The sequence below is a fragment of the Trachemys scripta genome, chromosome 4 (genome assembly GCF_013100865.1).
Source record: "Trachemys scripta elegans isolate TJP31775 chromosome 4, CAS_Tse_1.0, whole genome shotgun sequence".
Lineage (NCBI taxonomy): Eukaryota > Metazoa > Chordata > Testudines > Emydidae > Trachemys > Trachemys scripta.
Window position 1 is genome coordinate 134,226,537 of NC_048301.1, and position 20,666 is coordinate 134,247,202.

General features: G+C 49.6%; 1 protein-coding gene across 1 annotated transcript; it reads right to left on the minus strand.

The window, feature by feature from the left end:
• Positions 1-12,883: 12,883 nt before the first annotated feature.
• Positions 12,884-20,300, minus strand: LOC117876007 (membrane-spanning 4-domains subfamily A member 15-like). Its single transcript, XM_034767687.1, has 6 exons — positions 19,967-20,300; positions 18,306-18,425; positions 16,272-16,328; positions 15,026-15,157; positions 13,649-13,759; positions 12,884-13,273 (listed from the first exon to the last, which is right to left on the minus strand). Exons 1-6 carry the CDS (start codon positions 20,228-20,230, stop codon positions 13,136-13,138), a joined length of 822 nt encoding a protein of 273 aa, XP_034623578.1. The 5' UTR covers positions 20,231-20,300; the 3' UTR covers positions 12,884-13,135.
• Positions 20,301-20,666: the final 366 nt, after the last annotated feature.

The window sequence follows — 20,666 nt, forward strand, 5'->3', positions numbered from 1 at the left end:
TCAAGCTCTAGATCAGCTGGCAGAGCCAACCAGCTGTTCCTCGAATGGGGAGATAGGAAGGGTTGGTGGCTAGAGGGCACAGAGCTGGGTTCCTGTGAGGAGTGCCGTCACCAGGCAGGTGGGGGTGTGATTCCTGACAAGGGGCACATGGGTTAAGTCATTTCTAGACACACAGTAACAACCACAGAACTCACAAAAGGAAGTTCGAAAGGCCCCAGTTTTCTCCTTCCCCTCCCCCATAAAGTAGCATCCCCTTGTGACGGGCTCGGTCACAGAGATCACCTTGGGACTGTCACCTGATGTGTTGAAATTACCTTTGAGCCCGTTTTCCCCGACAGCTTGGGACTTCAGAATCCTGCCTTGTTGAGCCAGACATGTTAGCCTGCTGCAACACAGACCCAGGGTCTGAGCCATGCCCCCAAAGCGGCAGACTAACTAAAAACAGCTCAGCAGGGTGCCTGTCTCCAGCACCCAGACACACAGCTCCCAATGGGATCCAAACCCCAAATAAATCCATTTTACTCTGTATAAAGCGTATACACGGTAAATTAGTAAATTGTTCACCCTCTCTTCATGTGTCATTATATAATGCCTGCATCTGTAACTTTCACTCTGTGCATCTGAAGAAGTGAGGTTTTTTTACTCATGAAAGCTTATGCCCAAATAAATCTGTTAGTCTTTAAGGTACCACCGGACTCCTTGTTGTTTTTGTTCACCCTCTATATCACAGATAGAAAGATATGCACAGCTGTTTGCTCCCCAGGTATTAATCACTTATTCTGGGTTTATTAATAAACAAAAGTGATTTGATTAAGTATAAAAAGTAGAATTTAAGAGGTTTCAAGTAATAACAGCCACAACAAAGTAAGTCACAAAGCAAAATAAAACAAAACACGCAAGTATAAGCCTAATACATTAAGAAACTGATTACAGGCAATATCTCACCCTCAAGAATGTTCTAATAAGCTTTTTTCACAGACTAGATTCCTTCCCTCCCTTGGGAGAGGGATAGCTCAGTGGTTTGAGCATTGGCCTGCTAAACCCAGGGTTATGAGTTCAATCCTTGAAGGGGTCATTTAGGGATCTGGGACAAAAATCTGTCAGGGACATTACTTGGTCCTGCTGTGAAGGTAGGGGACTGGACTTGACCTTTCAAGGTCCCTTCCAGTTGTATGATTCCTAGTCTTGGCCCAATCCTTTCCCTGATACAGTCTTTCTTAGATTCAGCAGACATCTCAGGTGGTAAGCAGGGGTTTTCTCATGACTGGCCACCCCTTTGTCCTGCTTCACCCCCTTTTATAGCTTTGGCACAAGACAAATCTTTTGTCTGTGCTTGTCCCCACCCCAGCCTCATCAATGGAAAAGTACAAGGATTAAGTTGGATTCTAGTATCATATGACATGGTCACATATCACTGGAATACCCTCAGTCTCCATTCTTCCGGGGTTGGCCCACACGTACACAGGAAGGTTTGCAGGTAAATAAACTATTTACAACCAATTGTCCTAGTCAATGGGAGCCATCAAGATTCTAAACCACCATTAAGGGCCCACACTTTGCATAATTATAATAGGACCTCAGAGTTATACTTCACATTTCTAGTTTCAGATACAAGAATGATACATGCATACAAACAGGAGGAATATATTCAGTAGGTTATAACCTTTGTTATAATACCTTACAAGAGGCCTTTGGCATAAAGCATATTCCAGTTACATCAGATTTACACTCATAAGCATATTTCCATAAAACATATGGAGTGCAACATCACACCCCTCTCCAGGGCTTTCAGTGTTCTTAACTAGACATGTTACAATGCACTTACACCAAGCTCCCTGCTGAGCCAGGTCTGATCTCCCTCCAGGCAACAGCAGAACCTCGTTGGGAAGTTCCCTCATTTCGCACACAAGGCTTGTTATTTAGTGCCAGGTCACTGCTGCTGCTGCTACCTCCTCCCTCTTTATTCCTTTTTGTCCCTCTTCCTCCTTCTCTGGGAGGCTCACATCCAGGGCCAGATTAGCTCTCCTGTGGGACCAGGGCTATTAGATTTAGTGGGGCCCCTGGAGGTTTGTAGTGTGGGAGTGGGCTCAGGGCTGGGGCAGGGGATTGGGGTGCAGGAGGGGGCACAGCTCCAGCTGGGGGCATGGCCCCAGGGATGGGACAGGGGGCTGGGATGCAACAGGAGGTTCAGGGTGCAGGCTCTGGGTGTGAGATGGGGCTCAGGGCTTGGATGGGGGTTGGGGTGCAGGTAGGGGCATGAGGTCTGGGAGGGAGTTTGGGTGCAGGAAGGGGCTCCAGGCTGAGGTAGGGGTGCAGGAGGGAGTGTGGGGTGCAGGCTCCAGCTGGGAGGTGCTTACCTCGGGCAGCTCCTGGGCAGCAGTGGTAAGGCAGGACCCCTGCCTGCCCTGGCTCCGCACTGCTCTGCTCCCCAAGGTGGCCTGCATGCCCAGCCCCTAGGACAAGGGTCCAGGCTGTTCTGCACGGTGCAAGCTGCCTATGCCCCAGGTGCTGCCCCCACAGCTCCCATTGGCCATGGTTCCTGGCCAATGGGCGCTGTGGAGCTGGTGCTGGGGGCATGGGCAGTGCGCAGAGATTCCCTGAACGTTCCTTGCCTAGGGGCCACAGGAGCATGCCATCGAGCCTGCGCTCACGGCTCCAGCCCCACGGGGGAGGAGGGGGTACCGAGGCTCAGGGACCAGTGTCCTTCCTGCAGCGCACTGTGGGCCAGATGAAAAGAAGCAGCAGGCCACATCCGGCCCACAAGCCTGCAGGGCCCCCCTTAGCCCCAGGCCTTGGGCTGTAGCTCCTAAAGCCCCTGCATTAATCCAGCCCTGCTCACATCACATCATTTCAGCTCCCTAGGAGATTGGCTCAGATGTCCTGAATCCCTCTGCAAAGGCTGTAACATAGCCCAGATTGCTCTTTAAATAACCTTCCTACCCCAGCACTCTGTGGCCAGGTAATGAGTCTGATCAGCAGTACAGCTGGCAAATGTCCCATGTGATTGACAATGTGTGGAGTCATTTGAGCTTGACTACTTCTCTGGGTGAATGATCAGCAATCACTTAGATTGCAAAGGATTAATGGTTCATCCTGTATACTCAGGTTCCAGGTATAAATAGTTTATAAGTGGTTAATAGATGTCTTACTAAATGATTAATCAATTGTTAGAGAGACAAGGTGGGTGTTAACCAACCATAGCATATGCTACTCATATCTGTAATGTGCTTAGAGCATCTGTTAATCACTGAGTGATCCTTTTTAAGAGAAACAAGGTGGGTGAGGGCTAAAAAGATATTACCTCACCCACTTTGTCTTTCTAAGATCCTAGGTTACAACAACATTGCATAATCCTTTATAAGACATTTATAAATGGAAATATCATGTAGAGTGTGACCAATGAATTTATAGCACCTGGGGTAGTGGTAATACCAGGACTATGTCAATACAGTTCCGGAGATAGATGCATTCAGGGACTGAAACACTTACTAGAACTGAATGTTGTAACTTGGGCATCTTCACTTAATGAGCTGAAGATGGTGCATTAATGTAACTATATAATGTACCATTCAGTGTGGTGCCCAGTCACCCTCGGGTGGTGGTTTGGGTATGGGCCCATTGAAGAGCCTACTAAAGGGTCAAGCTTTTCAGCTCAGGCAAGAGGGGCTCCTGCTGTTAAGATCCAGAGGTTGCCGGTTCAATCCACACTGCCAAAGCTGGGGCATTATGTTACAAGTGGTGGCCCACGTGATTCAGTGGGGATTACATAACACCTTTGTGTTGTGTACTACTAGTCTCCACTCTGTGGCTGAGCTACAGCAGCTAGCCGGCTGCTGCTTTTCCCACTTAATGGATACAGTCCTTTAGCTCAAATAGGGGCAAGTGCTGCAATGCTGAAGGCCCCACATTCAAATCCTAATGACTACCCCATGGCTACAAAGCTGATCTCAGCAGCTGAAAGTGAAACTGTGCCTCTGCATCTTTTTTTGCCAGTAATAAAGATGCTGAGAGCCAATTTTTCCTGTTATTTACACCTCCACAACCCCATCGGCGTCAAATTCTTCCCTCAGATATACTTGTGTGCCATTCCTGCCTTCAGGGATGTGGCACCAGGGTAAGTGAAAACAGAATGTGAAGACAGTGAAGCGAAGTGAAGTGAAGTGAAGACAGTCCCTGCAGCTGGGACTTAGGCCTTGTCTACACTACACAGTTTTGTCGACAAAAGTTGACTTTTGTCGACAAAACAATGGAGGTGTACACACAAAATCCTCCTGCTGATTTAACTCCTCTGCTATCCTGACAAAACAAAACCACCTTGACAAGCAGCATAGAGCTCTTTGCGATATAGTTAGAGCAATGCAGTGTCAGTGTAGATGGTACGCTTGCTTATGTTGCCCTAATTGGCCTCCAGGATGTGTCCCACAATGCCCATCAATGACCACTCTGGTCAGCAGTTTGAACTCCGCTGCCCTGCAGGTACACAGGCATGCACCCCATCCCCCTTTAAAGGCCCAGGAATTTTTGAAATTTGTCTTTCTGTTTGCTCGATGTGGACTGTTCACACAGCATCTTCCCAGCTGACCATGCCGGCTTGCTGCAACAGACATGCCACCTCATGGAGTTGTTGGATCTGCTGGGTCTGTGTGGAGAGGAGGCTGGGCAGTTGCAGCTTTGCTCAAGCCATAGGAATTTTGTTATCAACAGGCAGATGGCTTGTGGCATGCAGGAGAAGAGACATGAAAGGGGCATGCAGCAGTGCTGTGCTAAGATCAAGAAATTGAGGCAGGCGTATCAGAAGGCAAGAGAGGGCAACCAGTGTTCTGGTGCAGCGCTGAAGACATGCCACTTCTATTAGGAGCTGCATGTCATCCTCGGCAGTGACCCCACCGCCATGAGTCCCCTGGATACTTCGGGGGGACTGGAGGCAGCGGCCAGCACAGCCAACCCCGAGGATGAAGTGGTGGATGAGGAAGTGGAGATGGAGGAGTATGTGGGACATGCGACAGGGTTGTCAGAGCCTGTTCAGCTATGCAGTGAGGGTCTGGCAGAAAATTTTTTTAATGTACACCGGGCTGTCCTGGGAATGCTCCATTGAGATCTCTAGGAAACTTTCCTGTAGGTCTTCTGCAATCCTCTGCCAAAGGATCCTTGGCAGAGCTGCCTTGTTTCTCCCCCTGCTGTAGGAAACTTTGCCGTGCCAACCAGCAATTATTTCTGCAGGGACCACAGCGGCACACAGGTGAGCAGCATACGGAGTCAGTTTGAAGCCACACACATACAGGAGATACACCCTTGGATCCTGGGTTACTCTCAGGTTCGATTATCCCATCCTGTGGAAAAGGATGCCAATATTCAGAATATTCTCCCTAGGTGCATGTAGTGACCTTCTTTGCAAACCACCGAGACCCTTTGTCCCTTCCCCACTTGCCAACCTCCCCACCCCTTGCCGAACTCACCATATTTGGGACTCTCACCGAGCTGTGTGCTAGCAAAGGGACAGTGAGAAAGAGGTGTATGAGACTTTTGTGACTCACTGCTTTGAGTGCACTCACAATGTTCTCTTTGTTCATTGTGTCTTTGGCTTCTGAAGGTGTGCCCTGGAGGACCAGTGCCTACACACTGGTAGAGTGCCTCTGTCAGATAAGGATGTGAACCAGGAGGAGTAAGGAGGCTATGTTTAGAGACGTTTTGCAGTCAACAGATGCAGCACATAGCAAAACAGGAGTGTGGAGGGAGACAATTAATAAAAAACTCAGGCTGGACAGCCTGGAAAGGAGACAGGGGCAGGAGCAGATGATAGATGGACAGGAGCAGATGATAAAGCTACTGGAGGGCTAGACAGAGATGCTCAAGTCCCTCATTGTGCAGCTGTCTGAGCATATCCATGCATGACTCCCCCAGCAGCCAATCCAGAAAAGTGTTTCATGCCTTCCCCAAACTCCCCCAAAATCCTATCACCCTGCCGCAGTCAGGGAATCCCATTGCCGCGAAGCCATCACTAATTTCCTGCACATTACCCAGAGTCACAGTCTTTTGTAGCAGGAAGCAATTATTGGCCCTGCACACCAGGGCCGCCCAGAGGGGGGGCAAGTGGGGCAATTTGCCCCAGGCTCAGGCCCCACAGGGGCCCCTACGAGAGTTTTTTGGGGCCCCTGGAGCAGGGTCCTTCACTCTCTCCAGGGCCCCCATAAAACTCTCGTGGTGCCCGGGGCCCCGGAGCTTCTTCCACTCCGGGTCTTCAGCGGGAATTCGGCGGTGGGGGGTCCTACCACTCCGGACCCGCCGCCAAAGTGCCCTGAAGACCTGCGGCGGGGGGGTCCTTCTGCCCCGGGACCCGCTGCCGAAGACCCCTGGCCCCCTGAATCCTCTGGGCTGCCCTGCTGCACACTTGCATCACTGCAAGCCCCACGGTGGACTTTCAAACTCCAAACTGATTCATGACTGACCAGTAGCAGTCTGGAGTTCCCAACTTCCCCAGAGTGATCATTTCTCACTTTTCCACTTTGAGGAAAGTTCTCATTCTGGTGTCCTTGTGCTGCAGAGCAGGGACAAGCTCTGCATACAGTTCTAGGAAGGTGGCTTTGCGCATCAGAAAGTTCTGCAGCTACTATTCATCATCCCATATGTACATCACGATGCGATCCCACCACTCAGTGCTTGTTTCCCACACCCAGAACTGATGGGCATGTGCAGCTGCTCCGTGAATGCCAGCAGTAATCTTGTATTGTTTCTTTCCATTGCACAAAGCAGGGCAGGCACTACATATTCACATTCTGTTTCCCACTCACGTTTCAGAGTAGAAAACACCCTATAACCTTTGGGGGAACACTTTTCAAAGTGATCACTCTATGGCTATATTTACATGACATCATTTACAATAGTGCAGCTGCTGAAGCTCTTCTGGAACTGAATAGAGACACTGGATTTATGGCTTATTACAACAACCTGTAACCTATAAACCCCCATTTTTGTCCTATGACTACAGAGGTGTAAATAGGTCACTCTGCCTTGAATGGTCCTTTACAATATGCACTAATTACTTATGTTAAACAATCTGTTCCACCTTGCATTTTGCTGTGACACTGGGAGTACCTTGTCAAGACCTGAAGAAGAGCTCGGTGTGACTCAGAAGCTTGTCTCTCTCACCAACAGAAGTTGGGCCAAAAGGTATTCCCTCACCCACCTTGTCCCTCTTTTAAGATGAAGAGTTTCAAAAGTGACTAGCCGTGTAGGGGCACCCAAATGGAAACTTCTTAAAGGATACTCACCCTTTGAAAATTAGGTCCCTCTAAAGGATTTCTCGGGGGGGGGGGGGGAGGGGACCAAAAATCAGTAGGCATTTTCGAAAATCTTGGCAGTGGCCTAGTGGACTAGATTGGGACTTCAGGAAACCTGCATTCTTTTCCCAGCTCTGGTGTGCTGGGTAACCTTGGCACATCACTTCCCTTTGCTGTACCTCAGTTTCCCCATCTGTAAAATGGGGATAATGATACTGACCTCCTTGGTAAAGTGCTTTGAGATCTACTCATGAAGAGTACTAGGTGTGACATTATTGACATAAACTTTGACCGTACAGATCATTGTTGCAACCAGGGTCCTATGGTTGCACCAGTTCTTATACAGAGGAGGCCAAGTGGGGTGTCTATTGGAAGGTTGTAGTTTGCTGGTTATGATTATGCTGTCTGTATCATTTTTGTATTTGAAGTTATGAATATTGGCTATGTATTTGTTTGATTCTAAGTAGCCTCAGTGAAGCATTTGGTCAACTTCTTGAGAAAGGACTATTCTCAGCAAGTGCCCAATCAAGAAACACTTAACTGACAATGGACTTTGGGAGACGCCAATCCACATCTGAGCTTTCCTGGAAATGTTCAAACTAACATGTAAACAATGGCATTGTTCTGCAAAAAGCTGAATCATTCATAGACATGTGACTTGCCCAGGTGACTGCAAACTCCATCTTGTTGAGGAGATTTTACACAGGAGAACAAGGGGGTTTCCACCCACAAAAGAGTATATAAAAGGCCCTGGAAACCCCTTCATTTTGTCTTCAGCTGGCTCAAAAGATAGCCTCTCCACCCCAAAGAGATGCCTGAAAGAAACTGGAACAAAGGACAGTAACTATGGGGGTGTGCGTAATTGCTGAACCCAGACTAGGAAGGAGTCTAGTCTGTGAAAGAAGCTTATCGGAACATCTCTGAGGGTGAGATTTACCTGCATTTCGTTTCCTACTGTATTAGGCTAAGACTTGCGTGTTTGTGTTTTATTTTGCTTGGTAATTTACTTTGTTCTGTCTGTTATTACTTGGAACCACTTAAATCCTACTTTTTATACTTAATAAAATCACTTTTTGCTTATTAACTAACCCAGAGCAAGTAATTAATTCCTGGGGGAGCAAACAGCTGTGCATATCTCAGTGTTATAGAGGGCAGACAATTTATGAGTTTACCCTGTATAAGCTTTATACAGAGTAAAATGGATTTGGGGTGGGTGGGTGGATCCCATTGGGAACTGGGTATCTGGGTGCTAGAGACAAGATCACTTCTTAAGCCATTTTAAGTTAAGTCTGCAGCTTTTGGTGGACGTGGTTCAGATCTGGGTCTTTGTTTGCAACAGGCTAGCATGTCTGGCTCAACAAGACAGGGTACTGGAGTCCCAAGCTGGCAGGGAAAGCGGGCTCAGAGGTAGTCTCAGCACATCAGGTGGCAGTCCCAAGGGGGTTGCTGTGACCCAACCCATCACACTAGCTATTATTATTAGTAATGGCTAGACTTGCCCCGAGGAGTTCCTTACTCTGTAAGGAGTAATCCCAGGTACCTGAGTCCTAAGCAGTCTATGCTGGAACATGACACCTGTCTGTCTAGTGGCTGTAAAGTCAGTGACATAATCATGCCAACACTAAGGTTGTTTACTATCACAGTGTACATATGTTGCCCTAAATCTAGTCTCTTATGTAACCATACCATTCTCTTTCAAATGCCGACTTGCTGCTCAGCTGATAACACACACTGTGAGTTTTGTGGGTTTATTGTACTGATCTACTCTGCTGATTGCTACTGGCTCTCTGATGCATTAGCCACTGGTTCAGCAGAGGTCCCCATGGGTATTTACAGGAGTCCAGAGCTTCCAGGATTCCTCGTCGTCATAGTGAGTGAGAGCAGTTCAAAGGTCAGATCCTTAGTCAGTGGAAATAGGCATAGCTCCTTTGCAGCCATTTACATCAGCTGAGAAGCTGTGCCTATGTTTCTATATATAGTAACCCGCCTTCTGATGTATCCTTAAAATCATTTTTAATGCTGTAAGCGGGACTCATCCTTTGAGTGTCTCTTTGTGGCTGGGTGCAGTATTGTAGTCCTTTCCCTGCTCCTGGTGTCCCTATAGGTTGTCAGCCTCACCTGGTGGGATTTCAGTGGCTCAGCCCTCTGGCCAGGTCACACAGCCAAAATGAACCCCTTCTGGGGTGGCAGAGTCCAATAAATAAACAATCTATCTGCTCTTACCAAAGTCTTCAGCCCTGGCTCTGAACCCTTTAAATTCAGCTCTTCACTCTGGCTTCCAAACAAGTCCTGTCCCATTCTTGGAGCTTAGGTTAGGCTTGTCCTCCGCTTCTTGGGGTTTACACCACTTCACTGGTGGGGGAACTCAGGCCTGCCCACTACTCCAGATCCCAACCCAGGGACCTGATAAACATCAGCCATATACTGCTCAATTCAGTTGGTGGTTGCTAGTTCCCTAGAGTGAACACCTTTTCAAAAGGGAAAAGTGGAACACATGCAGGAGCCCCACCTCCCTTTGTGGCTCCACTCCTGCTCCTCCTCTTCCCCCCAAGGCTCCGCCCCCTGGCCAGTCCAGAAGCTGGAGCCAGGCCATGGTAAGAGCCACCCAGGGAGCCCCAGCTGCTGTGGAGAGCCCCGGACTCTCCACCTGCCCTGGGTGCTGGATTGGGGTGCCCAAGAGCAGCCCCCAGCCCATGTCCCTGCCCTCCCAGTGTCACTTGCCAGGGCAGGTGGAGGGTCCGGCGCCCCTGATCAGGTCCCTCTCTCCCTGGTAACCCAGCTATACAAGTGCAACCACAGAAAAACCCTGGCTAATCCTCAGGCTCCTGTGGCCAGAGAGAAACACATTTCCCTGCTCCTCTGCTCCCAGCCAGCTTCCACACTGCCCTGCTAAGGGCCTGAAGCTCCTTTTACCTGAGCCTGCTGGACTCTGATTGGGTGTCACTAGCCCTTGAAAGGTCACGTATCTGTAGTTTCCAAGATGGCTGCTCCAGAGAGGCCTGCAGGAGCTCCTTTGCTGCTTCATTCCTCCCACTTCGCTGCTTCCTGGGGCAGGGTGTACCAGGACCATGGGGCCTCCTGTAGAGAACCCTAAAGGCCATGTGCACCCTGTCACAAACACCTTCATCTCAATGAATAGGCTGCTCATACAACACTTACCCGCAATGCTCGCCTTTGAGAAGTTTCTCCACTGTCCTTTGGGTCGTGTGCCCAATACGGAGAAGGCTGTGGGGCTGATTCCTGTGAAACACAGCCCAGAAAGGCTGGCGTAGCTGGACTTCAGACAGCACGTCCTAGGGAGTAGCATTCCAAAAGGCAGGTGGTATCAGGGACCACTGCCTGCTTGGGCCAGTCAATACTGGCACCAGATTTGTGGTAATAGAAATAATGATAAATTCCAGAGTGGAGAAAGGCATTGGCTTTCTTTGTGCCATTCAGTCCTTGGCTCTCTGCTAGAGTTGGGTGAAACTTTTCACACTAAACTATTTTTGGTGACAAATGCAGATTCGGTGACACAAAAATGTTTTGTGAGTTCATGTCAATTTTGCCATATTGTTCATTTTGGGGAACGCTCCTCCCCAAATTCCTGAAAAAAATCAAATTGTTTTGATGTTTTCTAAGTGTAACCCCTCAATGTTTTGGCTTGAACCAACTTTTCATTTCAAAATTTCCTTTCATTTTGTTTTTAAAAAAATCTAAAAATGGTCAAAATCTAAAATGTTACAGTTTTGTGAAAACAAAACATTTTGTTCAATCCTAAATATTGCTTTTATCTTTGTGATTTGTCGAAAAATTTGAACATTTGTGTTTTTGGTTTGATCCCAAACAAAAATTTTGTCTCGACTTTTTGAAATTGCCAACAAATGGAAAATTCCATTATTCACCCAGCTCTAATGTCTACAGAGACTGGCTGCAAGGGTGTATCTCGCTCCAAGATGGCACAAAATACCCAGAGATCAGGATTTAAAGTTTTAAACAGATGGTTTATTTAAAAAGTAAAATAAAAACAACCAGAAATACAACCAAACATAAAAAGATTGAGCCAGATGCAGGACATTTAGGCAAGTTTCAATATATCTTAAATGTTCCTATAAGTTACCAAACTTACAACCACAAGGGTATGTCTACACTGCGTAAAAAACCCATGTCACTGAGTCTCAGAGCCCGGGTCAGTTGACTGGGGCGCTCAGGGCTATGAAACTGCAGTGTAGATGTTCAGGCTTGGGATGGAGACAGGGCTCTGAGATCCTCTGCCTTTATCAGGTCTCAAAGCCCAGGCTCCAGCACGAACATCCACACTGCAATTTTATAGCCCTGCAGCTCAAGCCCCACAAGGCCTAGTCAGCTGAGCCAGGCCAGCCGTGGCAATGCTACAGGTCTTTTATTGCAGGGTAGACGTATCCGAAGGATGACTGTTATAAAGGTCACCTTACGCTAAGGATCCCTGATTTCCAGATAGGCTTTTTATAGCCGGAAGAAATTTCCCATGATTGCTCTTAAAGGACCTGATGCAAGGTCTATAGAAGCCAGTGGGAGACTCCCCCACCCAACCCTCCCACGCACCTTTCCCCTATAAGGCTCTTCTCAAAAGAAGCCAATAAGCATTAGAGAAAAATCACTCAGTCACACTACAGGGGAGAAAAAAGCCATGCCCATTTGTTTGGGGACTGGCTACACCATGAGGATAGAGAGACTGGTTATAAACCAATGGCTTCCTTCTTGCGGCAGCCATATTTACCTGGGAGGCCATGACTCCTCTGTCTACATAGGGCTCTCCAGCCTTTTATCTGTGAAGGAACCGGGAGATGGGGAATTTCTCTTTATGGCCCAGGCCCCTTACCCCCTGCCCTGCTCTGCAGAGCAGTTGCCAACCCCTCGGGGTGGTGTGTCATAGGAGTTGAGGCCCATCATAGTGGGGTTTTTGTTACCTGGTGGCCTTGCCTACTAAGAACTAGGCCTCATTTTGCATGGGACACCAGGCTGTCAGATGATAACGCTTTTCAGCCACTGCTGAGCTGCTGCTAGATTAGCATCAATGATCTGGAGGCTTCAAAGTCTGTGCCCTTCACCCACCCACAGTGAAGGCCTGTCTGGGTCGCTGCCTGGGACAAAATCCAGTGATGAAGAGAGAGGGGCCATAGTCACTCTGCAGCCATTGGACACTGGCTACGCTGTTCCAAAGCCGTGCAAAGCAGCAACACCCCTGGCCGTTCCCCCAGTGCAGCAGACCCCTGGATCAGGACTTTCCAGGGTGTGTGGCCAGGGCAGCTCTGTGCACTGACTATTCCCCAGCTGCCATGAGGACCAGGGGCAGCCAGGTGCAAATTAGAGCATCCCTCAAGGCTGTTTTAACTAGAACAGGGTCAGGATTCCAAGCTGCTACTCCCTGTTCCTGTGCTGGGTTTGTGCTGACGGAGGGTTGAATGCGGGCCTGGGAGAGCGCGGCTAGATACACGGGTGATTGTCACATGTTTGTTTGGAGGTGCTCCTGCCCCATGTTTCACTCTAGCCCCCTGCCTGCTCTCAGATCTCTCTGCCCAGGGGGCACTCATGCACAGCTGACGTGCTGCCCCTTTGACAGATTCATTGACCAATTCCCCATGCAGCCTAGATGTTACCTCTTGGTTCAAGGCAGAGCTGGCCGGGGAACATGCTTTAAAGTCTTATCTGTGGGCAACACACAGGCCTGAGCCCGTCCCGGAAGAAGGGGAGAGCAGGTCCCTCGGAACTCAAGACAGGGACTGGGGTGGGAAGAACATTGGCAGTAACTGAAGGAAATCTGTCATGCAGGCAAGGGGCCAGAATTTGCTCCTCAGAGAAGGAGGAGCTGCTGCTTCTGCTCTTGGGCCGACTTCTCCTCAGGTTCTTTCTTGGGTCCCCCACTCAGACTGGTCCTTCGGATCGTAGGCCGTATCACTGTAAGTTGGCGGATGAGGCAATTCTGCAGTGGGCACCATGAGGTCCGCCCTGATGGTGTTGGGCACAATCAGCATGGACTGGAAAACAGGGAAATCAGCCTCTGATTGGCATCATCATCACCACCACTTGGCATCATCATCACCACCACTATCACCCGCATGCAGTCTCAGAGGAACTGAGACAATGCCCACCGAGGTCCATGGACATCTCTCCAATGATTCCACTGGACCATGTCCTGTTCACCAGCAGCATCCGCTACACCCACTGCCATCTTCCTGGCATCATTTGAATCATAGTGGCCACCACGCCCATGTTACCCCACTAATAGCCCCACTATTGCCTCCCTGAGATATACTCTGCTAAACAGGGATGGGATTAAATGGAAGCAAATCTCTCGCCATGCTTCCCAGACATGGAGCTGGTCAGCATGCCCCTGGGATCAAAACGCTCACCTCATGAGAGTTGAGGCGGGTTGCCCGGCACCAAAAGAGTGCGGTGGCGACTGCAATGCAGAACTCCAGGATAGTGAAGATCAGCAGCACGATGGAGATCCCGTTCCCGGCCTGCTCGAGAACAGAAAACCACAACAGCATAGCCATTAACACCATATACCCTCGACCAGGGCTGAGGCTGCTGTGTGCTACATACAACTCACACCCTCTCCTGCCTCGAGCTGCCCCCCAGAGTCCATTCCTGGAGGCACAAAAATCCAGTTCCACTTCTTCTTCTCATCCAACGAGGTACACCAAGAATCCATTCCAGTGGGCCCCCCCGGTATCAGCTCAGACTTTTCTATCTGCCAGGATGTTGCACCCCAAGGGCCAGATTCTTCACTAGTGTAAATCAGCTTTGAATTGGCTTCAAGGAGCAACATCGATTTACACCAGATGAGGATCCGTCCGCAGTGTCATCCTCAATCCAGGTTTGCAGGGTTATAGCTGTGCAGGCCCCAGGATATGGGTGAGGCAAAATCTTTTATTGGACCAACTTCTGTTGGTGAAAGAGACAATCTTTCCAGCTAGACAGAGCTCTGCTTCAGACCAACTTCTGTTGGTCCAATATAAGATTTTGCCTCACCCACCTTGTCTCTCTCTAATCCTCAATCCATATTATTTAGCATCTAGAATGTCCTGGACACATCCCCTTCAGATTCTTGACTTAGACTTCAGCGCTAACAAAGAGGAAGCCCCGTCCCTTCTCCAAGGGAATCTATCTCAGAGTTTATGCCTTGACCAGTGCATGATGGGGCAAGGACTTAGGAGTTTTGCTGGTGCTGTGTGAAGATTCAGGGAGTGTAGTTTAGGGTCCCACCTCAACAAAGCACTTTCATTCCAATTTTAACCTTTTTATACTTTTTTTCTTTTAAAAGGTTAAAATTTTTTAACCTTTTTATACTTTTTTTTTCTTTAAAAAGATATAAAAAACAATTAAGTTTGTTTTGAAATAGTCCTCTCAAAACGTTCTGTTCTGTACATACTGAAATGGGATATTTTGACATTTTCAAAACTGCTTTTCCCCAATTTTTCTTCCTAAACAAAACATTGTCACTGCTGGCACATTTTTAAACGTTTCAATTTTGATAAAAGCAGCATTTTTTGTCTACAAAGGGGGTCACTCTCAAAATGCCAACCAATGCCAATGTAATTTGTGCCATGCTCATCACCTTAGCATCTCAGCCCCCTTGCCACTGTTCCCATACCTACAAAGAAGGCTAGATCCTCCTCTGTCTCCATCTCTCTTAGAGCAACAACAGATCTCCCCAAGATGTTCATTCCAAACCAATGATCTGTGATCAGAAAGCCGCCGGCAGGATCTGGACAGTCACTTACCATCACTAGATAGTTGTAGTAGTCATAGTTGGAGTGGTACAATCCATTTATATTCAGGTCTATTATAAAAGCCACTATCCCAAGTAATGCAAAGATGGCACTGATGACATTCATGGTCTGGCTTCCTTTCACCTGGAACATACACACAGAGGGGGGAAGGGATATTGCTAGGTGTGGATGAAATAAATAATCAGCTGGAAGCTGGCTAGTAACTTGCATGTAATCTTGCAAGTAACTTGAACCAACCCTCTAATCTGAAACCATGGATCTGTGTATCCTGGCTTTGTCTGGACCCAGGGGGTAAAAATCCACATTCTGAAAACCCAGCCTCTGAAGCTTTTCCGAGGGTTGACCTGTAATAGGAAACTCCAGAGATCATGAGATGATGTTCCCAGCCTGGGATCTTGCAGACCAAAGAGCTCAGGAAGATTAGATGTTAATATGGAGAATGAGAACATCCATAGCCACATTAGACAGGATTAAAATTAATTTAGACTAGGTATAAACTCTCTTGCTACAGAGAACAAACCAGTCATCAGCTATCTGTGGGTAGGAAGGAACTTTCAATAGCGGCAGGTTATGGGGTTTCTTGCACCTTCCTATGAAGCATCTGATATTGGCCACCATCAGAGACAGGGTTCTGGGCTAGATGGCCTTAGGTCTAATCCAGTGTGGCAGTTCCTGTGTTGCTCAAGTTTGGAGGAGCATCTGAACTTTGGGTGTATAGCTGGCCCTCATGAGGTTGGTCCATAATTTGGTTATAGCTCCTCATAACATGGCTGCAGCTATGCAACTGAGAACTGTTATTGGTGGACGAAGGTTACGAGCCTACATAGAACTCATTGGCCATCTCCCTATTGTATCCCTCTCCCTGGAATATGTCTGAGATCATGGTTTTCCTCATTCAGACAAACATCTCAGGACTTAGAGTGAGGACTTTTCTGATCTTCACACAAACCTACCCACTGGACTGCAACATAACCTCTCTCTCCACTCCCTGAACTTTTAACAGTGGGCAAACCCTCACCACATGCTACAGGGGGATGCCATGAAATATCATCACATACTTCATGTGAACCCCACCCCTGCCCTGGAGAGGATCCTCTCCCACACCAGAAACCATACCTCCTGGGGGAGGGGAGGAATTCAGCCTTTGTGTTCACCTGCTGCCTGGCATTCTGCTTTCACCCTGGTTCGAGTGGAGTTAAACTAAAGCCTCCAAAGAGAAGGCAGTGCTAGGACTTACTGCGCATTCAGTCGGGTTCTTCTCAGCTCCAATAGAGAGGCAGCCAGAAATGATGAACTGTGTGGGGAAGGGGAAATGATCATTGTCAGGTACACCTTGTTCACGGCTGGTTGCAGGGCTGCTACTAGCCCATCAGGCATCTGTACCAGATATGGCCTAGTTACAGAGCTTCATTATATACACCAGATGCATATGTTGTAAGATCCTTTAATGCACTGTCAGGAATGGCTGCTGTGAGCTTAAGTAAGGAATGTCACACACAGCACTGCCTACTGCCAGAACAGTATAATACAGTTGAGCATGCCATTACTGTCTCATAGACTTTAAGGTCAGAAGGGACCATCATGATCATCTAGTCTGACCTCCTGCACATTGCAGGCTATAGAACCTCACCCACCCACTTCTGTCATAGACCCATAACCTCTGGCTGAGTTACTGAAGCCCTCAAATCATGATTTAAAGACTTCAAGTTACAGAGAACCCACCATTTACACTAGTTTAAACCTGCAAGTGACCGATGCCCCATGTTGCAGAAGAAGGCAAAAAACCACCAGGATCTCTGCCAATTTGACCCAAGGGAAAATTCCTTTCTGACCCCAAATATTAGACCCTGAGCATGTGGGCAAGACTCACCAGCCAGACACCTGGGAAAGAATTATCTGTAGTAACTCAGAGCCCTCTCCACCTAATGTCTGATCACCAGCTACTGGAGATATTTGCTGCTAGCAGTCGCAGATCAGCTACATGCTATTGTACACAGTCCTGTCATACCATCCCCTCCATAAACTTATTAAGCTCAGTCTGGAAGCCAGTTAGGTTTTTTGCCCCCACTACTCCCCTTGGAAGACTGTTACAAAAATTTACTCCTCTGATGGCTAGAAACCTTCCTCTAATTTCAAGCCTAAACTTGTTGATGGCCAGTTTATATCCATATGTTCTTGTGTCCACATTGGCACTTAACTTAAATAACTCCTCTCTCTCCCTGTATTTATCCCTCTGATGTATTTATAGAGAGCAATCACATCTCCCTCAGCCTTCTGTTGGTTAGGCTAAACAAGCCAAGCTCTTTGAGTCTCCTCTCATAAGGGAGGTTTTCCATTCCTCCGAACATCCTAGTAGCCCTTCTCTGCACCTGTTCCTGTTTGAATTCATCTTTGTTAAACATGGAAGCACATAGTACTCCAGATGAGGTCTCACCAGAGCCTTGTATAATGGATATTAACACTTCCCTGTCTCTACTGGAAATACCTTGCCTGATGCATCCTAGGACTGCATTAGTCTTTTTCACAGCTTCATATTATTAAGCTGTGGGTCTCTTTAAACTTTGGGATAAATTCTGGTTCCCCTAAGGGATCCGTCTCTGATGGAAATGAGGCGGGAGCATGGACCCCATTATCCCTCACAGGATGGTGAGCTCAGGAAACAGAGTCTGCTTCTGCCAGAAAGCAGTTACCTCTCTGGACTCCTGCAATCAGGAATCTCTGCTGTCTGGCTGGAAGGTGGGTTTCTCCAGGTAAGTAGGCCCTATACTTTCAGGCACAGGGCCCCTAAGGCCCAAACTCTCAAAGGTAAGTGGCAGTTTGACTCCTGTTGAAATCAGTGAATTAAGTCCCTAAATACCCCAGAGGATCCGGGCCTGGGGCATGGATCATCTTTTTGTTTTGTATCTGCACAGCACTTAGCACCATGGGGTCCTGGTCCAGGACTAGGGGCCCCAGGAGATATTGCAACATAAATAATAATAATCCATCTAATTTGTCAGCATTCCGATCCTCTGTGCCTCTAAAAGACATTGCAAGTGAGAGACAATTCCCTTGGCTAGGCCATGGGATAGTCATACAAACCCAGTCCTCAGTGGGTAGAGAGAAGAGAAAATGGGTTGGTCATGGGAAGCCAGTCTGAGGTGGGCTGAGAGGGGAGAACACAGGATGGTCATGGAAAGCCAGCCCAAAGAGGGAGGAGAGGGGAGAACATGAGATGGTCATGGAAAGCCAACCCAGCCTGGATTCATTCAGTTCCATTTATGCTACTCACCGACACGCCTCCCAGGAAGGGGATCTCTCCAATCACAAAGACAGAGGTGTAAACGTTGGTGATGGTTGTCAGGACAATCCCGAAGCCGATGTGCATGAAGCCCATCATGATCTGGATAGTCTGAGAGAATGATCACAGCAATAACATGGGTCACAGTCACCCCTGCCATCACACTGCTGACTTTACAGAGGGGTGCCCAGCAGCTCTAAAGTTCAAAAGCACTGTGCAAATGCAGCATGGGCTAGGTATGGGCCATTAAGGGCACTGTTGCAGCTTATCACCACGTAGCTTGTGCTATTTAGCTTTGAGAATTCAAACCCCGCTATTGACTCAAGCAGGGGTCAGTGACACAAACATCAACTAACCCTCCCATATTCTCCCTGTTTGATAGATGTAGAAATTGAGGCAGAGCAGTGAAGTGACCTGCTGTAGCACTTCCACCCAACCAAGCTGGGTTTAGTGCTCAGCAGTGGTTGACTCCTAGCCACACTGAGCTCAGGACCATAGGCCAGAGCCAGAGGAGAACAAGAGAAGGGGGAAGACAGGAACTGCTGTGTGATGAGTTCTGACATCCTCAATGGTGTCTGGAAAGAGCATCATGAAAGGCCCTGAAGGCAGGACAGTGCAAGGGCCAGATTCCTTTTTCTGCCATATTCTGGGATTGTGGGGGGTCTCCATGTCCCCCCAGCATATCCCCCTCCGTGCATGGCCAGCAGCCTTCCTTTTGGGGGCTGCTCTTTACCCAGCCAGAGGGGAGCCCTGCAAAAGATGCTCCCTGCTGTGCCAAAGCAAAGCTCTGTAACCCCCTAGCTAGGATGCAGCTCTGCAGAAACCTCAGCCTCTGCCAGCAGGAGAATGGGCCTATGAATCTGCTGTGTCTGGGAGCTGTGCTTTGCTCTGTGGAGCTCCTGGCAGGAGAGAACAGGCCCAGGGGGTTCTGTGGGGCTGCCAGCCTCTGCCCTCCCAAGCAGAGGGAGGGAGCAGGGCTGACCGTGGAAGCCAAGGCAGAGCAGAGTGCTCTCAGATGGGCAGGCCTTGGAACCCTCACACTATGCCCGTGCTGGCACTGGGACTCTGCTCTCCTGACACTGACCAGAGCCCCTGCTGCTGCCAGTGACACGCTCACCCTGGCCAGCTGCCAATCCCACGGCTGGCAGCACCTGGGGGTGCCACCTGGAACAGGTGTCAGCCCAGGTCTGCTTGCCCCTCCCTCCATCAGCTGGAGAATCAGGCTTGCAGGCCCCTGAGCAAGAGGCAAGGCAACCAGATAGCAACTGTGAAAAACCAGGACGGGGTGGGGGGTAATCTGCCCCTATATAAGACGAAGCCCCAGATATCGGGAGTGTCCCTATAAAACTGGGACATCTGGTCACCCTTGCGTGGGGGTCACCTTGCCACACAAGCGCCTCTCAAGGAACAGCATTCCGGGCAGCCCCCCCCCCCCCCCGAGGGGCAGAGGCAGGGGGCTTTGGCTGTTGGATTTCCAGCCCAGGAGGGAGCGCTATGATCCTCCTCCGACAACCTGCATAGCGCAGGCCAGGAGGGGGAAGCGCCCCACCTCTCCCCGGCACTCGGAGTCGGCTCAGGCCCTACCAGTCCCCGCAACTCCTGCCCAGTGCAGCCCCCCCCCCCCCCCCTTCCCATCTCTCAGACACACTCACCCCCATCACTCGGTTCTTCCCCTTGGGAATCGTCTCCGCCGTGTACATCACGGCGCGTCTCCCCAGCCGTATGGTCCCCTCCCCTGGCATGGACGCCACCGGGGTGTTCGCTCCCAGCCCTTCGGGGTCCCCGGCGGCTGGACCCGAAGCTGCATCAGCCCCCCACCCCCCCGCTCCCACGCCTGGCTGAGCCTGGACCACGAGCGCCGGCCCGGCTCCCCAGCACCAGCGCTCTTCGGTGGGAAGGAGCCGGGGCGATCCCATTGGCTGCCGCGGAGGATGAGCTCACGGAGACAGAAGTGCTGGAGGACGCGCACACAGCAGGGAAAGGCGCGCAGGCGGGGGGGGGGGGGGGGGGGGGAACACGCTCCAGGGGGGGGGGGCCGGGCCCCGGGGGGGGGGGGGGGCAAAACCGGGGGGGGAGGGGGGGGGGGGGGGGGGGGGGGGGGGCGGAAATTCATTCACAAGCGGGAGCTCCAGCCCTGATTATGCAGGAGTAAGAACTGGGGTGGCAGCTCTGGGGGTGGGGGGACGTTGAGCTGCAGCCCCCCCCCGTCCCCCGGCTGCGGCTACTGCTGCCAGCACTTCAATCCGTTCCGTGAGGCGAGGAAAGGAAACGCCAGTCCCGGGGCTGATGGGGTCGTGGGTCAGAAGCGGAGAGCGAGAATGGGAGGAACCGGTATTTACAGAGCGGACCAGC